Consider the following 24,044-nt stretch of genomic DNA (forward strand, 5'->3'; position numbering starts at 1 on the left):
GCAGGTGGATTCTTAACCACTCTGCCACCAGGGAAGTCCTTACCCATTTTTCTATTGAAGTGTTTGTCTCATCGATTTATAAGACTTGTTGTTAAGAATATTAAGAGTATTGTTAAGTACGTGTTACCAGCATTTTTACAGTTTATAATTTATTCAACTTTATGGTGTCTTTTGTGATACTAATTTTTCATTATCGTTTTAATATACTATATTACATGTAGTATATTTAATAATATATCATATTATATATGGTACATTATATTATGGACAAAATAATTTGTTTTCAAATAGCTGTCCTGGCAACATTTGTTAACTAATACATTTATCTCCCTACTCATTTGGGATGACACCTTTATCTTATACTTAATTTCCATATGGTAAGTATGTCTATTTCTGGACTCCCTGTTCTATTGATCTAGGCATCTAGACCAACATATTCACTTTTTAATTTATTGTAGCCTTATAATAAAGTTAAATACCTTATACAACAAGCTTCCCTGTATTCTTTTATTTCTAAAAGTTGTTTTGACCTTTTTGTACTTTATTCTTTTACATGCACTTTCGTGTGCTTTTATTTAAATTTTTACTGATATATAACATGCATACTAAAAACAAACTTTATAACTAGCTTTTATAAATTATAAAAGCAATTAAAAAGTAATTCAAGGAAAAGTCTCTGACCACTCCCTCACATACCCCAGTGCCATTCCCCAGAGATAACCACTTATTCAAAATTATAAATCTGTTGAGAAAATATTTTAAAAAATCATCTTTTTTTTTTTTTTTTTTTTTTTTGTTGTGGTACGCGGGCCTCTCACTGTTGTGGCCTCTCCCGTTGCTGAGCACAGTCCCCGGACGCGCAGGCTCAGCAGCCATGGCTCACGGGTCCAGCCGCTCCGCGGCATGTGGGATCTTCCCGGACTGGGGCACGAACCCGTGTCCCCTGCATCGGCAGGCGGACTCTCAACCACTGCGCCACCAGGGAAGCCCAATCATCATCTTTTGATTAGATGAATGTTAGAGTCATTCAGTCAAGTTCTGGAAGATAAAACACTTTGGGATTTAATTTGGATATAATGAATTAATTGGAGAATTGACATCTTTACAGCATCATCTTCTCCTGTCCAGGAATGCTGTGTTTTGTTTTATGGATTTTTTTAAAGTCTTTTGTTATATCTTTCAATAAGATTTTAAAATTATGTGTCTTGCATGTTTCTTATGACGTATATTCCTAGGCTAAAAAAAACGTATACCTATATACGTATGTGTAAACGTAGCAGACACCAAGGATAAATCATCTTTTTTGTATGACCAGTGACTTACAGGGGGAGAGAGACAGGGAAAGAGATGGTGCTTGTGTGCACAAGTGCTATTATAAACCAGAGGCTTTTTACCATTATACTTTTATGCTGATTATTATTTATAGGGTAGCTAATTTTTTCATATTTACCTTTTATACTTTAAAATACTATTATAATTTGTATTTATCTTTTGTACTTTAAAATGCTATTATAATACTTTAAAATACTATTATAGGGACTTCCCTGGTGGCGCAGTGGTTAAGAATCCGCCTGCCAATGAAGGGGACATGGGTTTGAGCCCTGGTCTGGGAAGATCCCACATGCCGCAGAGCTACTGGGCCTGTGTGCCGTGGCTGCTGGGCCTGCACTCTGGAGCCCGCGAGCCACAACTACTAAGCCCATGTGCCACAACTACTGAAGCCTGCGCGCCTAGAGCCTGTGCTCCACAACAAGAGAAGCCACTGCAATGATAAGCCTGTGCACCACAATGAAGAGTAGCCCCCGCTCACTGCAACTAGAGAATGCCCCCACGCAGCAACAAAGACCCAACACAGCCAAAAAAAAATACTATTATGGGGGGACTCCCCTGGTGGTCCAGTGGTTAAGGATCTGACTTCCGCTGCAGAGGACGTGAGTTCGATCCCTGGTCGGAGAGCTAAGATCCCATGTGCTGCAGGGCAACTAAACCTGCACGCCACAACTAGAGAGCCCACATGCCACAACTAGAGAGCCTACGTGCCACAACTACTGAGCCTGTGCGCCCTGGAGCCTGCACACCACAACTAGAGAAGGCTGCGTGCCACAGTGAAGACACAACGCAGCCAAAAATAAATAAATAAAAATATTTAAAAAAATACTATTATAATCTAACTGGGAATAATTTCTTCCCAGTTAGAATACCAGTATTATTCAGTATCCCTGCCTATGAGAAGTGCTGAAATATTGAGAAACCAAATGAAACCAAGAGCTATGGATTAAGAAGGAATAATTTTTCATTCTTATGCCTTGTGAAGATCAGGGTGTCTCTTTTCTTTTAGACCTCATTTGCCCTTGTGCCCGCTAGATCATATTGATTGATTGAATGAATGAATACATAAATAGATGAAGAGATGAGTGGAAAATCAATGATTATAAACACACAGATATCAGAATAAAGGAAAGATTATGAGAAATGTTTCATGTTCATTTTATTTGTGATCTACTTGTTCCTTAAAGTTTTAATAATCAGAACTTAAGGGTGCACACCTGTATGCTGACAAGAAAAATCAGAGTAGTTTTGATCCATAAAGCTTATATTGACAACATAACATTGTTACTTTTATTTTTTATTTTATTTATTTGTTTCACAAATAAGAGTTTCTTTGAAAATGCAGCATTGTGCTGATAATAAAAATCATAGAGAACCCACGTGATCAGGGAAATATAATCACGGGAAAAAATGGTAAGGAGATATCCATCTGTTATCAAAATTTCCTTTGAGATTCCTCTTTCAGATCTGCAGGAAGACTTGAGAATCTTTAGGGCATCTCTTACTAATGTAACCAAAAGTCCTGAAGTCTTTCTCTGTCATTAAATGGGTCCAGATCAAATAACTCAAAGCCCATGCATTTAAATGTGCAGATTCCAGCACACTCACCTATAATTCTGAGGTGTCCCAGGCCAAACTTTTGTTCCTCTCTGTTTCTCCATAACATGATTACTTTTAAAGGTAAATCAGCTTTTAATTTCCTTCTTTCTTTTTTTAAAATTTTTATTGGAGTTTAGTTGATTTACAATGTTGTGTTAGTTTCAGGTGTACAAATCAGTTATATTGATATATCTAAATATGTCCACTCTTTTTTTTTTTTTGATTCTTTTCCCATATAGGACATTACAGAGTATAGAGTTCCCTGTGCTATACAGCAGGTTCTTATTATCTATCTTCTGTATAGTAGTGTGTATATATCAATCCCAGTCTCCCAATTTATCCCTCTCCCCACTTCATCCCCTGGTAACCATAAGTTTGTTTTCTACATCCGTGACTCTACTTCTGTTTTGTAAATAAGTTCATTTGTACACTTTTTGTAGATTCCACATATAAGTGATATATGATATTTGTCTTTTTGTGTCTGACTTACTTCACTCAGTATGACAATCTCTAGGTTCATCCATGTTGCTGCAAATGGCATTATTTTGTTTTTTTTATGGCTGAGTAATATTCCATTATATATATATATATATGTACCACATCTTCTTTATCCATTCCTCTGTTGATGGGCATTTAGGTTGCTTCCATTTCTTTCTTTTTAACCACTTTTTCTCTAGCTACTAAGTGAAACCTGAATTAAGCTATAGACTCCCCCTGCTGGGTAAGAATGGTGAGAAGAGCAAAAAACCTAAACTTTGTACTTGAACAGTCAAAGGTCCCATTAGGCACTGTTGCAGTGCCCTAATTGGTATTTTTAAATCCTTGTATTGTTCTCCGCAGGGAGCTTTTCCAGCTCGTTTGAAGAAAGTGCTGATTGTGGGAGCACCCATATGGTTCCGAGTGCCCTATTCCATCATCAGCCTCCTTCTGAAGGACAAAGTCCGGGAGAGGGTAAAGGAAGCTAAATTAATTTTATTTGGAGGTGGGATAGATACATTTCCATCTCTACTGCTGAAATCTGCCAATTAATTTTCTACCTTCAAAAAACCTTCCTGGCTTTTTTCTCTTTCTGCTTCTGTTAGTGTGTTCTCTTATATTCTCTGCTTTATTCTTTACTCAGCCCAATATAGGCTGCCTTTCTTACTGTGCAAGTTCCTTGAAGTTAGGACCTGGACATAGTTTGGGCACTTCCCCTGTATGTAGCACCTTGCATGCAGATAACATTGAAGGAATGTGTCCCATGAGTGACTTAGAGATAGCTGCTACTTCCAAAATTTAGTCCTGTGGCTCTACAGGCTTTTAATATTTAGCAACTTCTAATATAATTACATCAGTTGAACTGGTGATTGAATTTGTTCAACTGGAAATATTCAGTCCCCTTGACCACCACGGTGCTGGAGGAGACTCTCAATCTCTCTTTTACTTTTATTCCTGGCATTTTCTCTTAAAACAGCTTGTTGCTTCCCAACTTCAGAAGCATTGTCTAAAATTATCTTGATTCTATTATCATCCCCTAAGTATTCCAGGATGGAAAGATTATGGTTTCAGTCATTTACTCATTCATTTCTCACCCTTGAAAGAAAGGGTATATGAAACATTGGTATAATAGAATAAGATAATAATGTTGTAAAATAGTATCAGAGGGTTTTTTTTTTTAGTATGAGATTATATGAATAATAACAATACAGATCTTTGTAGCTGAGGCGACTTGGGTTGGAGAGGGGAAACTAAAGATGTTTGGTTCTGCAGATGCTACTTAGTGACCTAGTGACCCCAGAGTAGGAGATGTCTTTCCTAAGATAACTCTTTGAGAGGGCTCCTTAGGCAAGTTCTTAACACTTGAATTATATACAAGTATATACATGCATGTATGAACTCAAAATATATTGAGCACCTTTACAGTCCAGGCTCTGGGCCCTGGGAATTAAAAGTTGAGTGAGATAGCCCTTATTCCTGAGGAGCTTATGGTCCTGAAAGGGGACACAGACATGTTCAGAGGACTGTGGCTCTGAGAAACATAGAGGAGAATGTTATCTCAGACTGTCAGGGAGGGCTTCACAGAAGAGGTTGAGCTATAAGCTCGTCTTTGACGAGGCCAAAGAGGAAAAGAGGGCATTCCAAGAAGCAGCATTCCAGGAAGAGGCAACAGCAAGCAAGGCAAACATTCCCATTCCACACAGATTCCAAAAAGAACCAACTAGGCTAATTTGGTCCAGTATGGCTGTGTCCAAGCAGAGAGAGGAATTAAGTATTACAATTACTTCTCTAGCATTTTTCCTGGGCTACCCAGCCTCTGGGAGGCTGGTCTTGTCTTGCTTTCACAGAAACCTGTCTTTGAGAATGTCCATACCAAGCTGTGAGTAAAACACAAGCCAACAGGCTTAGAATTGTTTGCCTTAGTATGGGGTTGACAAAAATAACCACGTCCCATGCATTCTTAGTAGTCAAAAAGGCGAATACCCACATGAGATGGTACTGGAAAGGCTTGTAAATAGTATAAAGCCTTGGTTCACTATACCTACGTTTATAACAGGGCCCCTAATTCCAGGAATGAATTTGCTATACATTGTGGGAAGTCAAACCTTTTCTGGGAAATTCGTAGGACTTCATTCCCAAGCAGATGAAATTCAGTCTACTCCTTTTCTAAGTTTACCAGGTATTTCAAGCAAATCTCATATCATTCTCCAAAGCACTTTTGTTCTTTATCTGTTTGTTCCCCTCCCTCCCCACATACTCACGTGGTTCTTTCTGACCTTCCAGATTCAGATATTAAAGACATCTGAAGTCACCCAGCACCTGCCCAGGGAGTGCCTTCCAGAAAACCTGGGTGGGTACGTCAAAATTGACCTCGCCACTTGGAATTTCCAGTTTCTATCCCAGATGAATGGCCACCCAGATCCCTTCGATGAGATCATCCTGTTCTCCCTCCCTCCGACCTTAGACTGGGACTCAGTGCATGTCCCAGGTCCCCATGCCATGACCATCCAAGAGTTGATGGACTATGTTAGCACCAGGCAAAAGCGGGGGATATATGAGGAGTATGAAGACATCCGTCGTGAGAACCCTGTTGGCACTTTCCACTGTTCCATGTAAGTAGGAAAGGTTTGGGCCAGCGATTGATCACTTTCCAAGATGCTGTGGCACACGTTGGTAGCCCTCCTTCCACACCTCACTTCCTTAACATAGGCTCTTCCTTGTGTTAGGAGCCTCACTCTCACTTAGATGATAGTTTCTTTCATCCAGAAAGAGGCACCTCTTGGTGCTTGTTGCCAACAGCGTATGCTGTGAAATTTCTGAAGGTCTTTGGTCCCAGTGGAGGAACTGTGTACTAATGGATACATTTTTTTGATATTTCCCTGATATGCAAGTGTTTTTAGGAAAAAAACAAAAATGTAGGCTCAAAATGTAGGCTGTTGATTTGATCTCTGGTCCTTTCATTTGGGCAGTTTCTCCCTACAGCATTTATAGTATTACATTACTTTCTGAGGAGGGGTACTGGTCCATTTAAGATAATCCACAGTCAGTAAGAGAGAAGAGTTGCCTCTTACGAATTCAGCCTTGTGGGATTTTCCTTCTACCTGAATTCTGTAACTGGTTTATAACCACTTGATAACTATTGTTGGCGATAGAGCATGGATCATTTCTCTTACTGCTGCTGTCATTTATCTTACCATGTTTTCGTTGGCTGTTGCAAAAGCTTCTTTTTCTCCAAGTTTTGAGACTGTTTGTTGAAAATTAAGGAAGCTCAGGGACTTCCTTGGCGGTCCAGTGGTTAGGACTTTGCCTTCCAATGCAGGGGGTGCGGGTTCGTTCCCTGGTCAGGGGGCTAAGATCCCATATGCCTCGTGGCCAAAAAACCAAATGTAAAACAGAAGCAATATTGTAACAAATTCAATAAAGACTTTAAAAGTGGTCCGCATCCAAAAAAAAAAAAACTTTAAAAAAAAAAAAGGAAAATTAAGGAAGCTCTCCCCAGTGGGTCCCAGGCTCAAGTTCCAGCTTAGCCAAAAATACCCTCTGTAACTTACCCAAGTTATTTCTCTTCTTTGCACCTCAGTTTTCCTGTGTGTAGTATTTGATATTAGACTCACCCGATATCTACGTACTCTTTTGTAGCTTAAATGTTTTAGGAATCCGTGATTCTAGGAGTACCTCTTTCCCCTTTTAATTCCTGTCCAGCTTAGTGTGCTGTAAAGAAGGTATGCAGGGAGTGAGGTAAGTGGGAAAAGGAAAAAAAAAAGAGGGAAAATAATGAGTTAGGAAACAGATAAGGGAAGTAAGAGAGAAGAAGCAACTGAGAAAAAAATCAATAAGCAGAATAAGAATGCAAAGGAAAATAAGAAATAAAAAAGAGAGAGAGAAAGCAGAGTATATATCATGTGGGGAGAGTATTCTTCTCTCCCACACAGCTCTGTTTCATCCCTACCAGCTCAAGACCCCTGTATGTATCCAGTCTTTTTCCCAGCCAGAGCAGAGGATGCACACTTGTCCTGGGTATTTCTGACCATGCTCTGGGTGCTTCTACTTGAGGGGTCCTTGAGGTGTCATTTCTACAATGGTTCCCCTTCCCCACATTAAAATAGTGGGTTTGGATTGTGCTCCTTGCATCACCCAAGCCAGCTGTCATGTTATAATCAGAGAATATATCCTAGTCCTATGGAAGGACTTCCCAATCTTGCCTCTTTATTTATTGAATCAATGAAAACGTCCCACTTCAGGAACTAGAAACCAGAATCCTCAACATCTTCAGGCCCCTGTCTTACACCAAGTTCCAGTAGAACTACTTACACAGAACAAACTGTTTCCCATGGAATTCTAGATTAAGAAGTAGATATCAGAGTATTCACTGCTGTCCAGGATGCCCGTGGACCAAGAGACTTTCTTTCCCTTTTTTTTTCCTCCCCTATACCATCCTTTCAAAGGATTTTTAAAAATTTAACTTTAAATTTTAACTTTATTATGAGATGATTGTAGATTCACATGTATTTGTAAGAAATAGAGATCATGTGTACCCTTTCCACAGCTATCCCATGGTAACATCTCCCAGAAGTTTAATATAGTATCACAACCAGGATATTGATACAATCCACCAATCTTATTCAGATTTCCCCAGTTTCAGTGTGTGTGTATGTATTTAGTTCTTTACAATTTTTATCACACAGGTAAGTTTGTGTATACAGAACTGCAGTCAAGATACAGAATTCCATAACCACATACCTCCATTCCACCCTTCCCCATCCCTAACCCCTGCAACCACTAATCAATTCTCCATTACTATAATTTTATCATTTTAAGAATGTTATTATATAAATGGAATGTGTAAACTTTTGGGATTGCCTTTTTTCACTCAGTATAATTCTTGGGAGATTCACCCAAGTTGTTATTTGTACCAAGTTTGTTCCTTTTTATTGCTGAGTAATATTCCATGGTATGGATGAACCACAGTACAAACTGTTAACCAATCAACCATTTACCTGTTGAAGGACATCTGGGTTGTTTCCAGTTTCTTTTACAAGTAAAGTTGCTCTGAACATTTGTGTCTAGGTTTTGTGTGAAAATAAGTTTCTATTTCTCTGGGATAAATGTCCAAGAGTGGGATTGATAGGTCATATGGTAACTATGTGTTTAGTTTTATGAAAAACTGCCCAGCTCTTTTCCAGAGTGGCTGTACCCTTCTGCATTCCTCCCAGCAATATATGAATGATCCATTTTCTTTGCATCCTCACCAGCGTTCAGTGTTGTCACTATTTTTTATTTTAGCTGTTCTGATAGGTGTATGATGAGATCCCTAAATTAAAATTAGAATTGTGGTTTTAATTTACATTTTCCTACTATCTAATGATATTGAGCATCTTTTCATGTGCTTCTTTGCCGTCTGTATATTCTCTTTGTAAAATGTCTTTTGCCCATTTTCTATTTGGATTTTTTTTAAAACTGTTGGGATTTGAGAGTTCTTTATATTCTAGGTACTGGTTCTTTGTTGGATACGTGGTTTGCGAATATTTTCTTCCAGTCTGTAGCTTTTTTTTTTCATCCTCTTCTGGGTCTCTTGTGAAGCAGAAGTTTATTTTGATGAAGTTCCTTTAACAGTTATTCCTTGTGCGGATCATGCTCTTGGTGTCAAGTCTAAGAACACATTGCCTAGCCCTAGAATCCAAAGATTTTTCTACGTTTTTTTTCCTAAAATTTTTATAGGTTTATGTTTTACATTTAATTTAAGTCTGTGATCCATTTTGAATTAACTTTTGTGTAAGGTGTAAGGTTTAGGTTAATGTTCAAATTTTTTTCCCTATAGGTATCTAATTACTCCAGCACTGTTGGTCGAAAAGAGTATTCCCTTTATTGAATTGTTCTTGGAACTTTGTAAAATATCAGCTGGGCTTATTTGTGTGGGAAGAAGGATTTTTTTTTTTTAAATCCACAGAGTACTCAAACTGTGTTTAATAAATTTATTTATTTATTTTTGGCTGCGTTGGGTCTTCATTGCGGCACGCAGGCTTTCTCTAGTTGCGGCGAGCGGGGGCTATTCTTCGTTGTGGTGCACAGGCTTCTCATTGTGGTGGCTTCTCTTGTTGTAGAGCATGGGCTCTGGGTGCGTGGACTTCAGTAGTTGTGGCATGCGGGCTCAGTAGTTGTGGCTTGCGGGCTCTAGAGTGCAGGCTCAGTAGTTGTGGTGCACAGGCTTAGTTTCTCCGTGGTATGTGGGATCTTCCTGGACCAGGGCTCGAACCCGTGTCCCCTGCATTGGCAGGTGGATTTTTTTTTTTTTTTTTTTTTGCGATACGCGGGCCTCTCACTGTTGTGGCCTCTCCCGTTGCGGAGCACAGGCTCCGGATGCGCAGGCTCAGCGGCCATGGCTCACGGGCCTAGCCGCTCCACGGCATGTGAGATCTTCCCGGACCAGGGCACGAACCCATGTCCCCTGCATCGGCAGGCGGACTCTCAACCACTGCGCCACCAGGGAAGCCCGGCAGGTGGATTCTTAACCGTGGTGCCACCAAGGAAGTCCGGGGATTTTTTTTTTAAATATGAAAAAGAACAGAGCATGACGTGACAAACAACTATTTCCTATCACAGGCATTAGTACTGACAGTTTTTAGCATTTTGTTGGATTTGCTTCATCTTTTTTATTGTATAAAAGAATTAATTGTAAAGTTGAAATCCTTCTAATCCTCACCATCAGTTCTCCTCATTCCCCAGAAGCAGTCACTAGTATGAATGTGGTATGTTTCCTACCAGATGATTTTGTTTATACTGTTACATATACATTCATACCTATGAACAATATAGAGTATTACTTTATATGTGTGGTCTTTATAATTTTTTTTTGCTTTTAATCAATATGTATGCAAGTGATTTTTTCAAAACCAAATAGTACCAAAAAAAAAAAAAGTAATGAATGACAACAATCTCCTGACTTGGGCTCAGTTCCACTTCCATTGTCATCCATTTTCAACTCTTGTAGCTGTTTTTTTTTTTTTTCTTTATTTTAGTTTGTTTCATTTCCTTCAGGTCTCCAGGAAACCTAGAGAAGAACCGCTATGGGGATGTACCCTGCCTGGACCAAACTAGAGTGAAGCTGACAAAACGAAGCGGCCACGCTCAGGTAGAAAGATAAATGCCATCCTTTTAGGAACACTGAGGGAAATTTAAGCCTCTTCCAAAGTGAAGCTTACTAATACTGTAGTAGAAAGAACATGGACTCTAAGCCAGAGAGAGAAGGTTTGAGTTTTATTTTATTTTTTTTCTTTTTTCTTTTTTTTCTTTTTTTTTGAGTTTTATTTTTTATTTTTTAAGCTATATATATATATATATATTTTAAATTTATTTATTTATTTTTGGCTACGTTGGGTCTTCGTTGCTGCGTGAGGGCTTTCTCTAGTTGCTGCAAGCAGGGGCTACTCTGTTGCGGTGCATGGCCTTCTCATTGCGGTGGCTTATCTTCTTGCAGAGCAGGGGCTCTAGGTGCGCAGGCTTCAGTAGTTGTGGCACGAGGGCTCAGTAGTTGTGGCTCGTGGGCTTAGTTGCTGTGCGGCATGTGGGATCTTTCTGGACCAGGGCTGGAACCCGTGTCCCCTGCATTGGCAGGCGGATTCTTAACCACTGCGCCACCAGAGAAGCCCCAAGGTTTGAGTTTTAGACTACATACTAGTTATTAACATATGCAAGTCCCTATGTGCCCATCTCACAGTACTAAGTAGAAATTAAATGAAATACTTTATGTACATGTTGATAGCACAAAGTTTGTCATATTACTGTAGGTGCTCAATAAATGTTCAATTATTTTGCCTTTTACTCCTAATAAAGTCATAGTCATGTCATCCACCATACTGGTGAGTGTATATGTGTCAATACCAGGCGACTCTCGTTATAAGTGACCTCTAGGACTTCCCTGGTGGTCCAGTGATTAAGACTCCATGCTCCCAATGCAGGGGGCCTGGGTTCGATTCCTGGTGGGGGAACTAGATCCTGCATGCCGCAACTAAGACCCAGGGCAGCCAAATAAATAAATATTAAAAAGAAATCCAACTCTTAAAAAAAAAAAAAGTGACCTCTGATTTTTCCATCTAGAAGATCTGACAAAAATTTTGGACGACTAGTGTATACATAAATATATAGGGATAGAGATGAATTGGTCAGATGCCTCTATTATTTAATGTATTAATTTGATCATATCTGTGCATATTAAAAATCACATGTACTTAGTAGAGATATTTAGTGAAAAGTTATTCAGACTTTTCACATACACCTTTAACATCAGTTTCTTTGTCCTCATTTGAGCTACTTTTGAGTCAATCGAACACAGTTTTACAGAATACATCATTTTTATTTCCTTTTTTAAGTGCCTGGTATTGTCACTGGAAAGTTTATTCTAAGTCAGAAAAGTCTATTAGCATAACATTAGCACAGTTTTTTCTTTTCATTCATCCTGTATCTCATGCATCCTCTGTAGCATTATCATTTACTTATTCCTTTTTAAAGTCCTCTTTATTATAACTTGTTTACAGTAGCATCCAACACTTAAGAATTTTGAGGTCAACAATTAGATAGGTGTTACATTTCTTCTTTTTCCTTCTGATACAACAGTTCTGTCTGATGACCTCTGTACACATCAAAAAACAGCATTGATTGAGGTTGCTGTTCACTATTTAAAAGGAGTTTAAATAGTGCCCCTTAACATGACACAGTATAGGGACTTGTTATATCCCCCCTCTTTTTTCTGGAGGATAATTCTTAAGAACATCATTGCCTTATATTTGGGTATGTATGGTACATGAGTCAGTACCCTAGGATCATGGTTTTAATCTCTTTTGACCCTAGTGTTTCAAGTACATAAACTGAATTCATAATCCTGTCTAGGATCCTTACAGAGGGTTTTCCTGCAGTGGCATTAGCTAAGAGTCTGTCTGACTGAAGGCAAATTCACCAATATTATTAAGATCATCTTAGTTGAGTTGGGGCTCTGGAGTCAGAGATAATCTGAATGTATGTCTTGTTGACTACTCTGTCTCCAAGACCTAGAACAGTGCCTGGCATGTATCAGACATTCAGTAAATTATTTGTGAATGAATGAGTGAATCCCGGTGTACCAGGAGACTATTCTAGTCATCCTGTAATTAATCTGAAGTTCATCGCTTGAGTTATAGTCCCTCTCATTACTACAAATATTGGTATAGCCTTTATTTCCACAATAAGTGGAGGATTCAGGTTTATTAGTGAATTGTTCAACAGATTTCAGCTGGAATTACAAAGCCGTTAGTCCAGTTTCAGTTGAACCTGGCCCATAACATAATGTGCATGCTGTGTTTCTTCCTGCTATTTCAGTTTGCCCCTAAGTCTATACTTTATCTCTGAGGTCATTTTCAGTTTTTAATATGTAATGATTCTTCTGAAATTGCTGATTTTAATTCCCAGTGCTCTCAGAGACAAGAATGCTAAGAGCTGGTATCCTTAGTTATAAAGAAATAAGTCTCCTTTAAATAGGTGGCATTTCTTTTCAAAGCATGAAGTTAGCTCCAAGAGTAACAGCTCATATATTACTTATATAATATGTTGATTGGCATGTACCAGGTAAATCCTTTGTACTTTTCTATGCCTTCTCACATGGGTCCTGCAGTGTATACCATTTGAATGTGCCAGGCTGAACAGAGGATGGGCTTTGGCTGACTATGGGTGGGCCCTGGATTGAGAAGCCTGGTTGGGGTGAGTGAGACTTTTAGCTTTCTGGGTCTGCTGCAGATGATCCATTAGCTCAGTGAAGGTGTCCAAGTCAGGGTAGAACACGAGTAGTATGAGGTCAATACCAGTTGCTGTGGGAGAAGAACAGAGGAGGAAACTCTTGAATAAATAATTAGTGGGAGGATAAGTGTTAAGTTGGTAGACTGACTATCTAATGGACATATATCCAAATAACATGGGTTTGACCATGAGATGGAGATTTTTTTTTTTTTTTTGGCCGAGCCGTGTAGCTTGCAGGATCTTAGTTCCCCGACCAGGGATTGAACCCGGGCCTACGGCAGTGAAAGCACCAAGTCCTAACCACTGGACCACCAGGGAACTCCCTGGAGATGTTTTATTAGGGTGGCTGTGTGGTACTGACAGTTCAGACTGTCCTCCAAGTGTTGGAACCCAGTGGAGAAAGGGTTGATGGGGAGTCATTCCCATCTCTCTAGAGTGGAATGGAGTATGGATTTTCCCTAGTTTGCTGTTGAAACTTCTTTACTTTTGTCCTCCTGTAACCCTCCATATCCTATTCAATTTCCCTGATGGCTAATGATGTAAATAAGACCGAGGACATTTGGAGGTGGGAGAAGGCCCGCAGAAGAGAGTGAGTCAGGAGCTATTCATTGAGGCTCTTCTGAATGTGTGTGGCTTTTGCTTTGTGTTAATTTAGGCAGTAATGGAGCCCGTTTGGCCCATGCTGTTGATGGTCCTAGCTGTGAGGCATATCTTTCTTCCTTCTCCAGTCACACTTTGCCTTTTGTGTGTCACAGCATGGACAGGTGTTCCTGCTTAGGTTGCTTGGCTTGCCTGCCTTTTGGTTTTGGTTCTGAGCTGTAGTGCTACAGGTCCTATTGGACTCCTTTTTTGTAAATAACAGCTTTACTGAGATATAATTCACATACCATACAGTTTACTCATTAAAAGTGTACAAGTCATTGGTTTTTAATATATTCTCAGAGTCATGCAATTATCACCACAATCAACTTTAGAACATTTTTATCACCTAAAAAAGAAACTTGCCTTGGTAGTCACTCCCCATTTCCCCCAAACCCACCTACTTTTTCTCTACTTTTTTTGCCTATTGTGGACATTTCACATAGATAGAATCATACAGTATATGGCCCTTTGTGTCTGGTTTCTCTCAGTGTGTTTTCAAGGTTCATACGTGTTATAGCATGTATCAGTATTTCACTAATTTTTATTGCTAAATAATATTCCGTTGTATGGATATATGCCACATTTTATTTACCCATTCATTAGTTGATAAACAATTGAGTTGTTTCCATTGTATGGCTATTATGAATGATGCTGCTGTGAATATTTGTTTATGAGGTTTTTTTGTTTACATCTGTGTCTTCATTTCCCTTGGGAGTGGACTTGCTGGGTCATATGGTAGCTCTGTGTTTAACCTTTTGAGGAAGTGCCAGATGGTTTTCCAAAGTGACTGCACCATTTTACATTACCATTAGCAGTGTATGAGGGTTCCAATTTCTCTACATCTTTGCCAGTATTTGTTATTATTTTTTACCTGTAGCCATTCTAGTGAGTGTGAAGTGGTATCTCAGTGTGGTTTTGATTTGCATTTCCCTGATGACTAATGATGTTGAGCAACTTTTCAGGTACTTATTGGCCATTTATATATCATCTTGGAAAAATGGCTATTCTGATTCTTTGCCCATTTTAAAACTGAGTTGTCTTTTTACTGTTTATTTGTGAGAGATCTTTATATAGTCTAGATACAAATCCCTTATCAAATGTGTGCATTCTGTGGGTGGGTTTTTCGGGAAAAAATATATTTATTTATTTATTTTGGCTGCACTGGGTCTTAGTTGTGACATGCAGGATCTTTAGTTGCTGCATGCATATGGGATCTAGTTCCCTGACCAGGGGTCGAACCCAGGCTCCCTGCATTGGGAGCGCGGAGTCTCAGCCACTGGACCACCTGGGAAATCCCCTGTTTTTTCACTTTCTTGATGGTGTCCTCTGAAGCACAAAAGTTTTCAGTTTTAATGTAGTTCAATTTATGTTTTTTCTTTTGTTGCTTGTGCTTTTGGTGTCATATCTAAGGAGGCTTTGCCTAACCCAAGGTCACAAATATTTAATCCTATGTTTTCTTCTAAGAGTTTTATAGTTTTAGCTCTTACATGAGGTCTGTGACCCATTTGGAGTTAGGTTTTTTGTTTGTTTGTTTGTTTTTGTTTTTTGGGGGGTTTTTTTGGCCTCGCTGTGCGGCTTGCAGAATCTTAGTTCCATTACCAGGGATTGAACACGGACCATAGCAGTGAAAGCACTGAGTCCTAACCACTGGACTGCCAGGGAATTTCCTGGAGTTAGTTTTTGTATATGATGTGAGAAAGGAATAAGCTTCATTTTTTCTGCATGTGGATATCCACTTGTCCCAGTAACATTTGTGGAAGTGAGGTTTTGAATTGGTCCTTTCACTCCTCGTTTTCTGCCTGACAAAAAGAGAAAATTCACACCTTGAGTTTTATTTACTTAGTACATCATTTTCCTACCCAAATGGTATATCCCACACAGCTGCAATGATATTTCCTTTTTATCATTAGACAGATTACATCAATGCCAGTTTCATGGATGGCTACAAACAGAAGAATGCTTACATTGGGACACAAGGTAAGTAGTCTGCCCCTCACAAATTGGTTTTGTGTCATCTACCTGTGATTGTTGGCATCAGATGATAGCATAATTTTTAAAGGAAATGGTAACTTGAAGTGATGTTGCAGCCACTAGATCTTGGCCTTTCATAAAGATTGAGGGTTATTGAGGAAGGCAGATGAGAGGTGTAGAGTTTCTGTACCAGATGTGCCTGGAAACTCACTGCATAGAGATAAACTAGAGATTTGAACACACAACATTACTACAAGTTTTTGGCCTGTGTCTTAGTGTTGCCAACCCAGGGGAATGGGACATCAGAGTTCACTGGCCAATGAGATGCTCCTTATGTTGAGTAGGACATAAAGGAATGGCAATGGGACTTCCCAGAGATTGAGTTCAGTCTATGAATGGGTGTTGCTGGCTTAAGAGGCTTTTGCTGGTCCCTGTACCATCACAGAGCACGCCAGCAGTCTCTGACATGGATAGTCTTTGCTAGGTCTGACAGTGGAGTATTGGGCACTCTAGGAGGATTTCAGATGGAGCCTCTGTTAATATTCTTGTGGGCCCTAGTACTACTCCTGACCTGTTCTTTGCCATCTCAAGGAGAATACTAGGTTTCCTTCAAAGAGAGTGGTGAGAAATCACAACATAGGAGGACATGACAGGCCATCATATGGAATTAAGGCCCTTTGACCATTGTGGAATATGGCCAGCAAGAGATCTGGCGGATACCTCCTTAACCAAGTGATCACACTTAATATCACCAGTAATGGACAAATAGATATTATATGCCTCCTGTTGTGGTATAGTGAGAACTACACAACATAACCTATGTTGTATGTTGCCAGTTTTTGTTTGCTCTTTTTAAAAATTTTTATTTATTTATTTTTAAAAATTTTGGCTGCGTTGGGTCTTCGTTGCTGCGTGCAGGCTTTGTCTAGTTGCCGCTAGTGGGGGATGCTCTTCGTTGTGGAGCACGGGCTCTACACACACAGGCTTTAGTTGTGGCACGTGGGCTCAGTAGCTGTGGCTCGTGGGCTGTAGAGCGCAGGCTCCATAGCTGTGGCGCCTGGGCTTAGTTGCTCCACAGCATGTGGGTTCTTCCCAGACCAGGGCTTGAACCCATGTCCCCTGCATTGGCAGGCGGATTTTTAACCACTGCGCCACCAGGGAAGTCCTGTTGCCAGTTTTTAAGTCTGAATCTAATAATGAGAAACAAAACTGACAAATCCAGATTGTGGAACGTACTAGAGACCTGGCTTAGACTTTTCAAAGTTAATGCCATGGGGGAAAAAAAGACAGGGAACTGTTCTGGATTAAAGGAGACTAAAGAGACATTGATAACGAAAGGCAGTGTGTCATCTTGCAAACTCAATTTGGAAAAAAATTTGTTAAGGACAAACTATTGGGACAGTTGGATACTGTGTATTAGATAATATTATTGTATTAATGTTTAGTTGCTGCAGTGTGATAATGGTATTGTTCTACAGGAGAATGTTCTTGTTCTTCTAAATACGTGTTCAAGTATTTAGGAGTGAAATGTCATAATGTCTGAAACTTAAATAGTTCAGTAAAAGAGAAAATATGTGTGGTGTATATATAGAGAAGCAGGCTTTGCAAAACGATAGCTTTCGAGCTAAAGAATGTATGAGTACATTGTACCCTTCTTTCAACTTTTTCTCTTTTTTTGATTTATTTTTGGCTGTGTTGGGTCTTCGTTGCTGCGCACGGGCTTTCTCTAGTTGAGGTGAGCGAGGGCTACTCTTCGTGGCGGAGTGCAGGCTTCTCATTGCGGTGGCTTCTCTTGTTGTGGAGCATGGGCTCTAGGCGCGCGAGCTTCAGTAGTTGTGGCACGTGGGCTCAGTAGTTGTGGCTCGCGGGCTCTAGAGCACAGGCTCAGTAGCTGTGGTGCACAGGCTTAGTTGCTCCGTGGCCTGTGGGATCTTCCCGGACCAGGGATCGAACCCATGTCCCTTGCATTGGCAGGCAGATTCTTAACCACTGCGCCACCAGGGAAGTCCCTCAACTTTTTGTAGGTTTAAAATTTTTCAAAATAGAAGTTGAGGGAAAAGAAAAGGGAAAAGGGCCTTTGGATTCTTGGTATATCGTAATTGGTCTGATGGTTACAGATTTATTGTTTTTCCCTTAGGAGGGACTACTCTCTCCAAGAGTCCTTTCAAGACCCTAGGAACAAATAAGAGAACTATCAGGAAAGATTTTTGGCAGGTGTAGATTAGGATGTGATCTGCCTGAGAGTAGGACTTTGTTGAGGAGGATGACCGTGGCATGGATGGGCTTATGGAGGGTAAGGATTGACTCTAGGGGTCTCAGAATGCTCCTCTCTCCAGGTTTAGAAGGCAAGGGCACTTCTTAGAGTTGCTAGTTCTTCAGGGATTGGATCCTTTAGGCTGGCTCTGAAGGCCGTGTGCAGGAGAAGAAGCTCATCCAGGAGTATGAGAGAGAGGATTTCTTGAGTTGAACACTGACCATCTTTAGAAGGCATCAGCACTCTGTTAGGACTGGAAAATGGGATCCTGTGATGTTGAGAAGGCTGGTTTGGTTTGTCTGGTTAACATTCTTGGCTGTGTTCAGTATTCTGATTTTTATTCATAATATTTCTAATAATACCTGTCATTTATTGAAAGTATCTATTATATATTAGATATACAATCACCATCTAATTATTGTAGACACTCTGCAAGGAAGGTTTGTTAATCCATGAACAAACTGAAGCCCAAAGAGGTTAGGTGACCTTGGGTCACACAGCTAGTAAGCGACACAGACAGGATTGGGCACATGTCTGTTTGATTCAAAAGTCCTTGCAAGCCAGGTTAGTGGATTGTTTCATCCATGTCGGCATAAACTGCTGACTTTATTTCTTCACAGAAGTCTACTGTTAAGGAGTCTAATCTGGGAAGTGTAACTTTCCCTTCTAAATCTCTCTTTTATGCCTTTGAGGAAATTATGACCCTTCTCTGTCTAGCCTTGAGTCTAAGTGGTATTATCAGGTGCTCTGATTGGCAACGCCAATTTTGCCAGTGGTTTGAATGTGGAAAATAAAGTATATGAGAGCTGCTGTGATGCAGTATAGTGCGATGTGAACAAGGCTAAGAGTCAGAGGTGGGGAAAGGGTGTTTTTATTATCTTCTTGACATGCATGCTATGGTAATGCCATGTCCATTGTAGAAAATGAAGATGAAAATCACTCATAACCCAGAGACCAGAGAAAATGTTAACATTTTGCAGCATCTCCTTCTAAACCTCATTCTGTGCATACAAATAGATACGGACATATAAACTATCTAACAAAATGGGATTTTTCTATACATTATCTCTTTTTTCTGTTGATGGTTGTCTTGTGGGTACCTTTCCATAGCAAAAATACAGATCTTATAATATCACCTTTATGGACTGCTTAAATTTGGGGGTATGCCATAATTTAACATCCTCTCTTGTTAGACATTTAGCTTATTTCCAAGACTTCACATGCTCCTGGCAGTGTCCACTTCTGCAAAGACTGAATTCTAGTATCATAAAATGTTAGTGCTTCCTAAGAGACTTTAGCAAAAATGGTAGTGCAATTAGCAGATTTCCACGACAAAATCATCCCTTGGAACTGCCCTGCTTCCCTGAAAGCAAAGGAGGAAAAAGCACTGGGGAAGTACAAGGAATTATCCTCAGTTGTTACTCACTTGATTGAAAGGGAGTTATTGGCTCACAGGCATCTTCAACGTTCCTGCTGAGTGCCCAGCCCTGTACAGATTCTAACTCTAAAAGGAGTAGTTGGTGACATAGCCCTTGCCCTCGGCACCATGTTTGGCTGAGATATGATTGCTTCTCACAAAGTAAAATGACTGATGTAAGACCATATACATTAAATGGTTAAGATGTTTTGATCCAGATGTGCCATCAAGAGCTGGGATGAGAGGAAGCCCTACAAGGAATGTAGTGTTGGGGCTTCCCTGGTGGCACAGTGGTTAAGAATCCGCCTGCCAACACAGGGGACATGGGTTTGAGCCCTGGTCCGGGAAGATCCCACATGCCACGGAGCAGCTAAGCCCATGAGCCACAACTACTGAGCCCGTGCACCACAATTACTGAAGCCTGCGCACCTAGAGCCCGTGCTCTGCAACAAGAGAAGCCACCGCAGTGAGAAGCCCACGCACTACAATGAAGAGTAGCCCCCACTTGCCACAACTAGAAGAAAGCCCGCGTGCAGCAATGAAGACCCAACACAGCCATAAATAAATAAATAAATAAATAAATAAATTTTTAAGAAAAGGAATGTGGTGTTAAGAGAAAGCTTTAAGGAAGAGGCAGCACTTGAAAATGGGTAAAATGTTGATCATTTTGCAGTGTATAGAAATATCAAACAACATATAAATCCCTGTATGTTGTACACTGGGAACTAACATAGTGTTGTAGGCCAATTATACTTCGAAAACAAACTCATAGAAAAAGAGATCATATTTATGGTTACCAGGGGTTGGGGGAAGGGGGAAATTGGATGAAGGCAGTCAGAATGTACAAATTTATTGATATAAGCTGAATAAATACTAGGGATGTAATGTGCAATGTGATAAATATAATTAACACTGCTGTGTGTTATACATGAAAGCTGTTAAGAAAGTAGAACCTAAGAGTTCTCATCACAAGGAAAAACGGTTTTTTTTCCTTTTAAATTTTGTATCTATATGAGATGATGGATGTTCACTAAACTTATTGTGGTAATCATTTCATGATATAAATAAGTCAAATCATTATGCTCTGTATACCTTAAACTTACGCAGTGCTGTTTGCCAATTATAGCTCAATAAAACTGGAAGAAAAAAAAAGAAAGTGGGTAGAAAGTCCAATGGCAATGGAGGTGAGAGAATGTGAACAAAGGAATAGAGGCAGCAGTGAGCTGTGTGTCTATATTGTGATGAAGCAATTTTTTAGAAAGATTAAACTGGCAAGCGTATCCAGAATAGACTGGAAGAAAAATTCCTATTCAGAAAAGGAAACCAAGATGGTGTTACAGGAACTCAGACAAAAGATGATATGGTCTTTGTGCCAGTGAATTTCGGCAGGAAGACCAGGATAGGGACAAGAGGGTAAAAACCAAAAACATTCCAAAGGCAAAAAAAATCTAGGACTTGGTGTCTGTTTCTGGGAGATGAAAGAAATGGGTAAGTCAGAGTTGACTCTAACTTTTTGAGACTAAGTCATTTAAGAATGCCAGTACTGTTAACAGAGTTGAGAAAGTAGAGAGAGAAAGCTAATTTTGAAGGAGGAGACTGAATTGCAAACATGAGGGGTCTGAGGAGGTGGATGAGGGGACGTGGAAGGGGAATGGTTTAGTAGGCAACTGGTGATTATAAGGCTTAGGTGAGGTGAAAGCAGCTAGAGACATGTGCACAGTTGACACTCTCAGTCTGGATGTGATAGCTGAAGCCCTGTTGATGAGGCTCTAAGAGGATATGTAGCAATGCTTCTCAAACTGTAGCCTACCTACAATTTTACCTGGGAATCTTGTTAAAATGCAGATTGTGCATTTCTAATACTCTCCCATACGATGCTGGTGCTGCTTGCCCAAGGACCACCCTGAATATCTGGGATATAGTCAAAAAGGCAGGGAGCCAGCGTATGTGCTTTGGAATTAGTAGTTGGGAAAAAACAGAAGAGCTTCCCAGGGTCACGTTCCTTGTCTTCTACTTTCATTGTAGGCCCTTTGGAGAATACCTATCGTGATTTCTGGCTCATGGTATGGGAGCAAAAAGTCTTGGTGATTGTCATGACCACCCGGTGAGTTCATCCTTTTTCTACCCATTGCACTTCCCCCCTCCCCCATCCCCAAGCATGGGTGATTCTAGAGGGGAGTTTAGCTCTTAGAAACAATGAGGATTAGGAAAGCCATGGCAAAGAGTTTGAGATGTCTTAGCTTTTTTCTTAGCTGACCCAGAGTTAACAGAGCCAGGGTATGGTGGAGATTGATAGATCTAACTTGTCAAAGCTTTAATCCATGGCTCTGGTGACCCTGTGCCGGTTACAGCCTGTCCTGAGGTCCTGGCCTTAACTACTAGAGGAAGCATTGGGAAACATGGAGCAATTTACTTTTAGCCTGCTCCCTACTTCCAAAGGTCAGCCGTCTTCCTGGCTTCTGAATTACCAGTTCCCCTTAGTTCTCCCTTTCCCTGCTACTTTTGACCATTTTTCTTCTTACTCATATTTCCACCTGTAGGAGAACTTGAAAAAAAGAGATGTGAAACATAATAGGTCAGGCAGGAAGCTCTTGACGAAAGGAATATTTTTGAAATTTTGGTGTACGTATCTGCCAAAACTTTAGGAATTAATATTTCATGAGTATCATCATTATCATTATGATAATTATAACCCATTTCAGATGAGGAGAAAAAAATTAATGAGAATGTTTGCTAAGGTCGCTTCCTCATGGCACTGTTACAAGCCACCTTTGATTTGGAGGGGAGGTAGTGGAAGAAGTACTACCTTGGAGTACTTTGGAGCCACTGAAGAGTAGTGAGGTGGACTTTAGGCCTTTACATAAACCTCCTGTTGGCATCCTAGGAACTGTGCCTTTCCCACTCCTCTATCAGCCATGGGTTCTCACTGGGGAAGAGAATGAACAGTAACTGAGATATAGGGCAGAGAGTTCGACCTGGCCCACCATATTTTCTCTACTGTCCTTTGTCCACCCATTATTTATGGCAGATACGTGAGGATTACCAAGAGGTATCAGGAAACGGACCAAATGGATGTAGTTGGTGCTCAATAAATGTCCACTAAATGAGTACATGCAGAAAATTTAGCTGTTGTTACATCTGTTTAGAATGAAGTTTTCCTTTTTCTGCCAAGAAGCAAGGGGATAGATTAGACAGAAGCAATGCAAGAGATGACATTTCTGCCTAAGGGTACAGCAGGTCATGGGTAGAGCAGAGTTATTGCTGTGGAGAAGAAGGATGGAAGGCTTATCTTTCTCTGTGTGTCTTCAGCTTTGAGGAGGGCGGCAGGAGAAAGTGTGGCCAATACTGGCCTTTAGAAAAAGACTCTCGGATCCGATTTGGCTTCCTCACAGTGACCAATCTAGGCGTGGAGAATATGAACCATTATAAGAAAACAACGCTAGAAATTCACAACACAGAGGTAAATTTTATTTTCTCACTCTTTTGAAGCTGGGGGAAAACCTTTACTGTAAAGAAAATCTCCAAAGGGAGGCAGGATTCCAAGGAGCTTATAAGTTACTTCCATTCTTCTGGAAACAGGATCAGGATATTCGACTCAGAGCCAGAATAGCCATATTGTCTCAACACAGCAGTGGCATTACTTAGGAATGAAACTTTTTATAACATAAGAAATCTGGATCATATAATATAGGAATTCTGCCCTCTCCAGACATTTAATCTTTCCTTTGCGTTCGTAGAGAAGCAATTGTGGAGAAAGTTGAGGGTGATAGGAACCTTGGTGATAGCAATTCCAGAGGGTTGAGAATCTGGAAAAGCCAAAGGTAGTCAGAGGCAAGGAGAAATGACCTCATTAACTTTTGCTTCTTTTTTTGTCCAAGGAACGGCAGAAACGCCACGTGACCCACTTTCAGTTCCTGAGCTGGCCAGATTATGGTGTCCCTTCCTCGGCAGCTTCCCTTATTGATTTCTTGAGAGCCGTCAGGAACCAGCAGAGGCTGGCTGTCAGCAGCATGGGAGCACGCTCCAAAGGGCAGTGCCCTGAGCCACCCATCGTGGTCCATTGCAGTGCAGGCATTGGCAGGACAGGTAATGCACCTGATGCAGCTCTTGGAGCATCCAGAGGCACTAAGGGTGGGGGAGGAATAACAAAGCTCCTAGTTGCCAGAATGTGAGTATTTGATCCATTGGTGGTGAATTACCATGAAAAATTCCTCTTTAATGTCCTTTTAGTATCCCTAGTGTTAGGTGTACTGGCCAGAATATATACTTCACAAGCCAAGTCCTCTAGGGGTTTGATGCTTTATACATCCCATCAGCATGATTATCTTCTGATCCCATCACTGTCACCTGGATGTCCCAGAGAGCTTCAGCTGGGCTGTTGCTTTCTTCCCATACCCTTCCCTGGGGAGCTTTCCACCCTGGACCGTGCTCTCCATTCTGGAACCAGTTAGCAGCTTTTGCCTTAAGGGGATGTACATTGCAGGGACTGTTGGCCTTCTAGTTCAGAGGTCCCTTTGGGAGAAAGGAAGAATAGGTTTGTGTTAGGTCTCTGTAGAGAAGTTGTGGAATCTGAAAATTAGGGCCCAGGTTTGG

At 40.4% G+C, this 24,044-nt stretch overlaps 1 protein-coding gene across 1 annotated transcript in view; it reads left to right on the top strand.

Moving 5' to 3' along the window:
- Positions 1-24,044, top strand: part of PTPN9 (protein tyrosine phosphatase non-receptor type 9) — an 83,682-nt gene that overhangs the window by 57,501 nt on the left and 2,137 nt on the right. Inside the window, exons 6-12 of the mRNA XM_060096974.1 lie at positions 3,769-3,879; positions 5,689-6,017; positions 10,441-10,534; positions 15,720-15,786; positions 21,477-21,555; positions 22,761-22,911; positions 23,330-23,537. Of these exons, the coding sequence (XP_059952957.1) occupies positions 3,769-3,879; positions 5,689-6,017; positions 10,441-10,534; positions 15,720-15,786; positions 21,477-21,555; positions 22,761-22,911; positions 23,330-23,537 (1,039 nt within the window). The remainder of the gene's footprint in view (positions 1-3,768; positions 3,880-5,688; positions 6,018-10,440; positions 10,535-15,719; positions 15,787-21,476; positions 21,556-22,760; positions 22,912-23,329; positions 23,538-24,044) is intronic.

This window comes from Mesoplodon densirostris, chromosome 4 (assembly GCF_025265405.1).
Source record: "Mesoplodon densirostris isolate mMesDen1 chromosome 4, mMesDen1 primary haplotype, whole genome shotgun sequence".
Taxonomy (NCBI): Eukaryota; Metazoa; Chordata; class Mammalia; order Artiodactyla; family Ziphiidae; genus Mesoplodon; species Mesoplodon densirostris.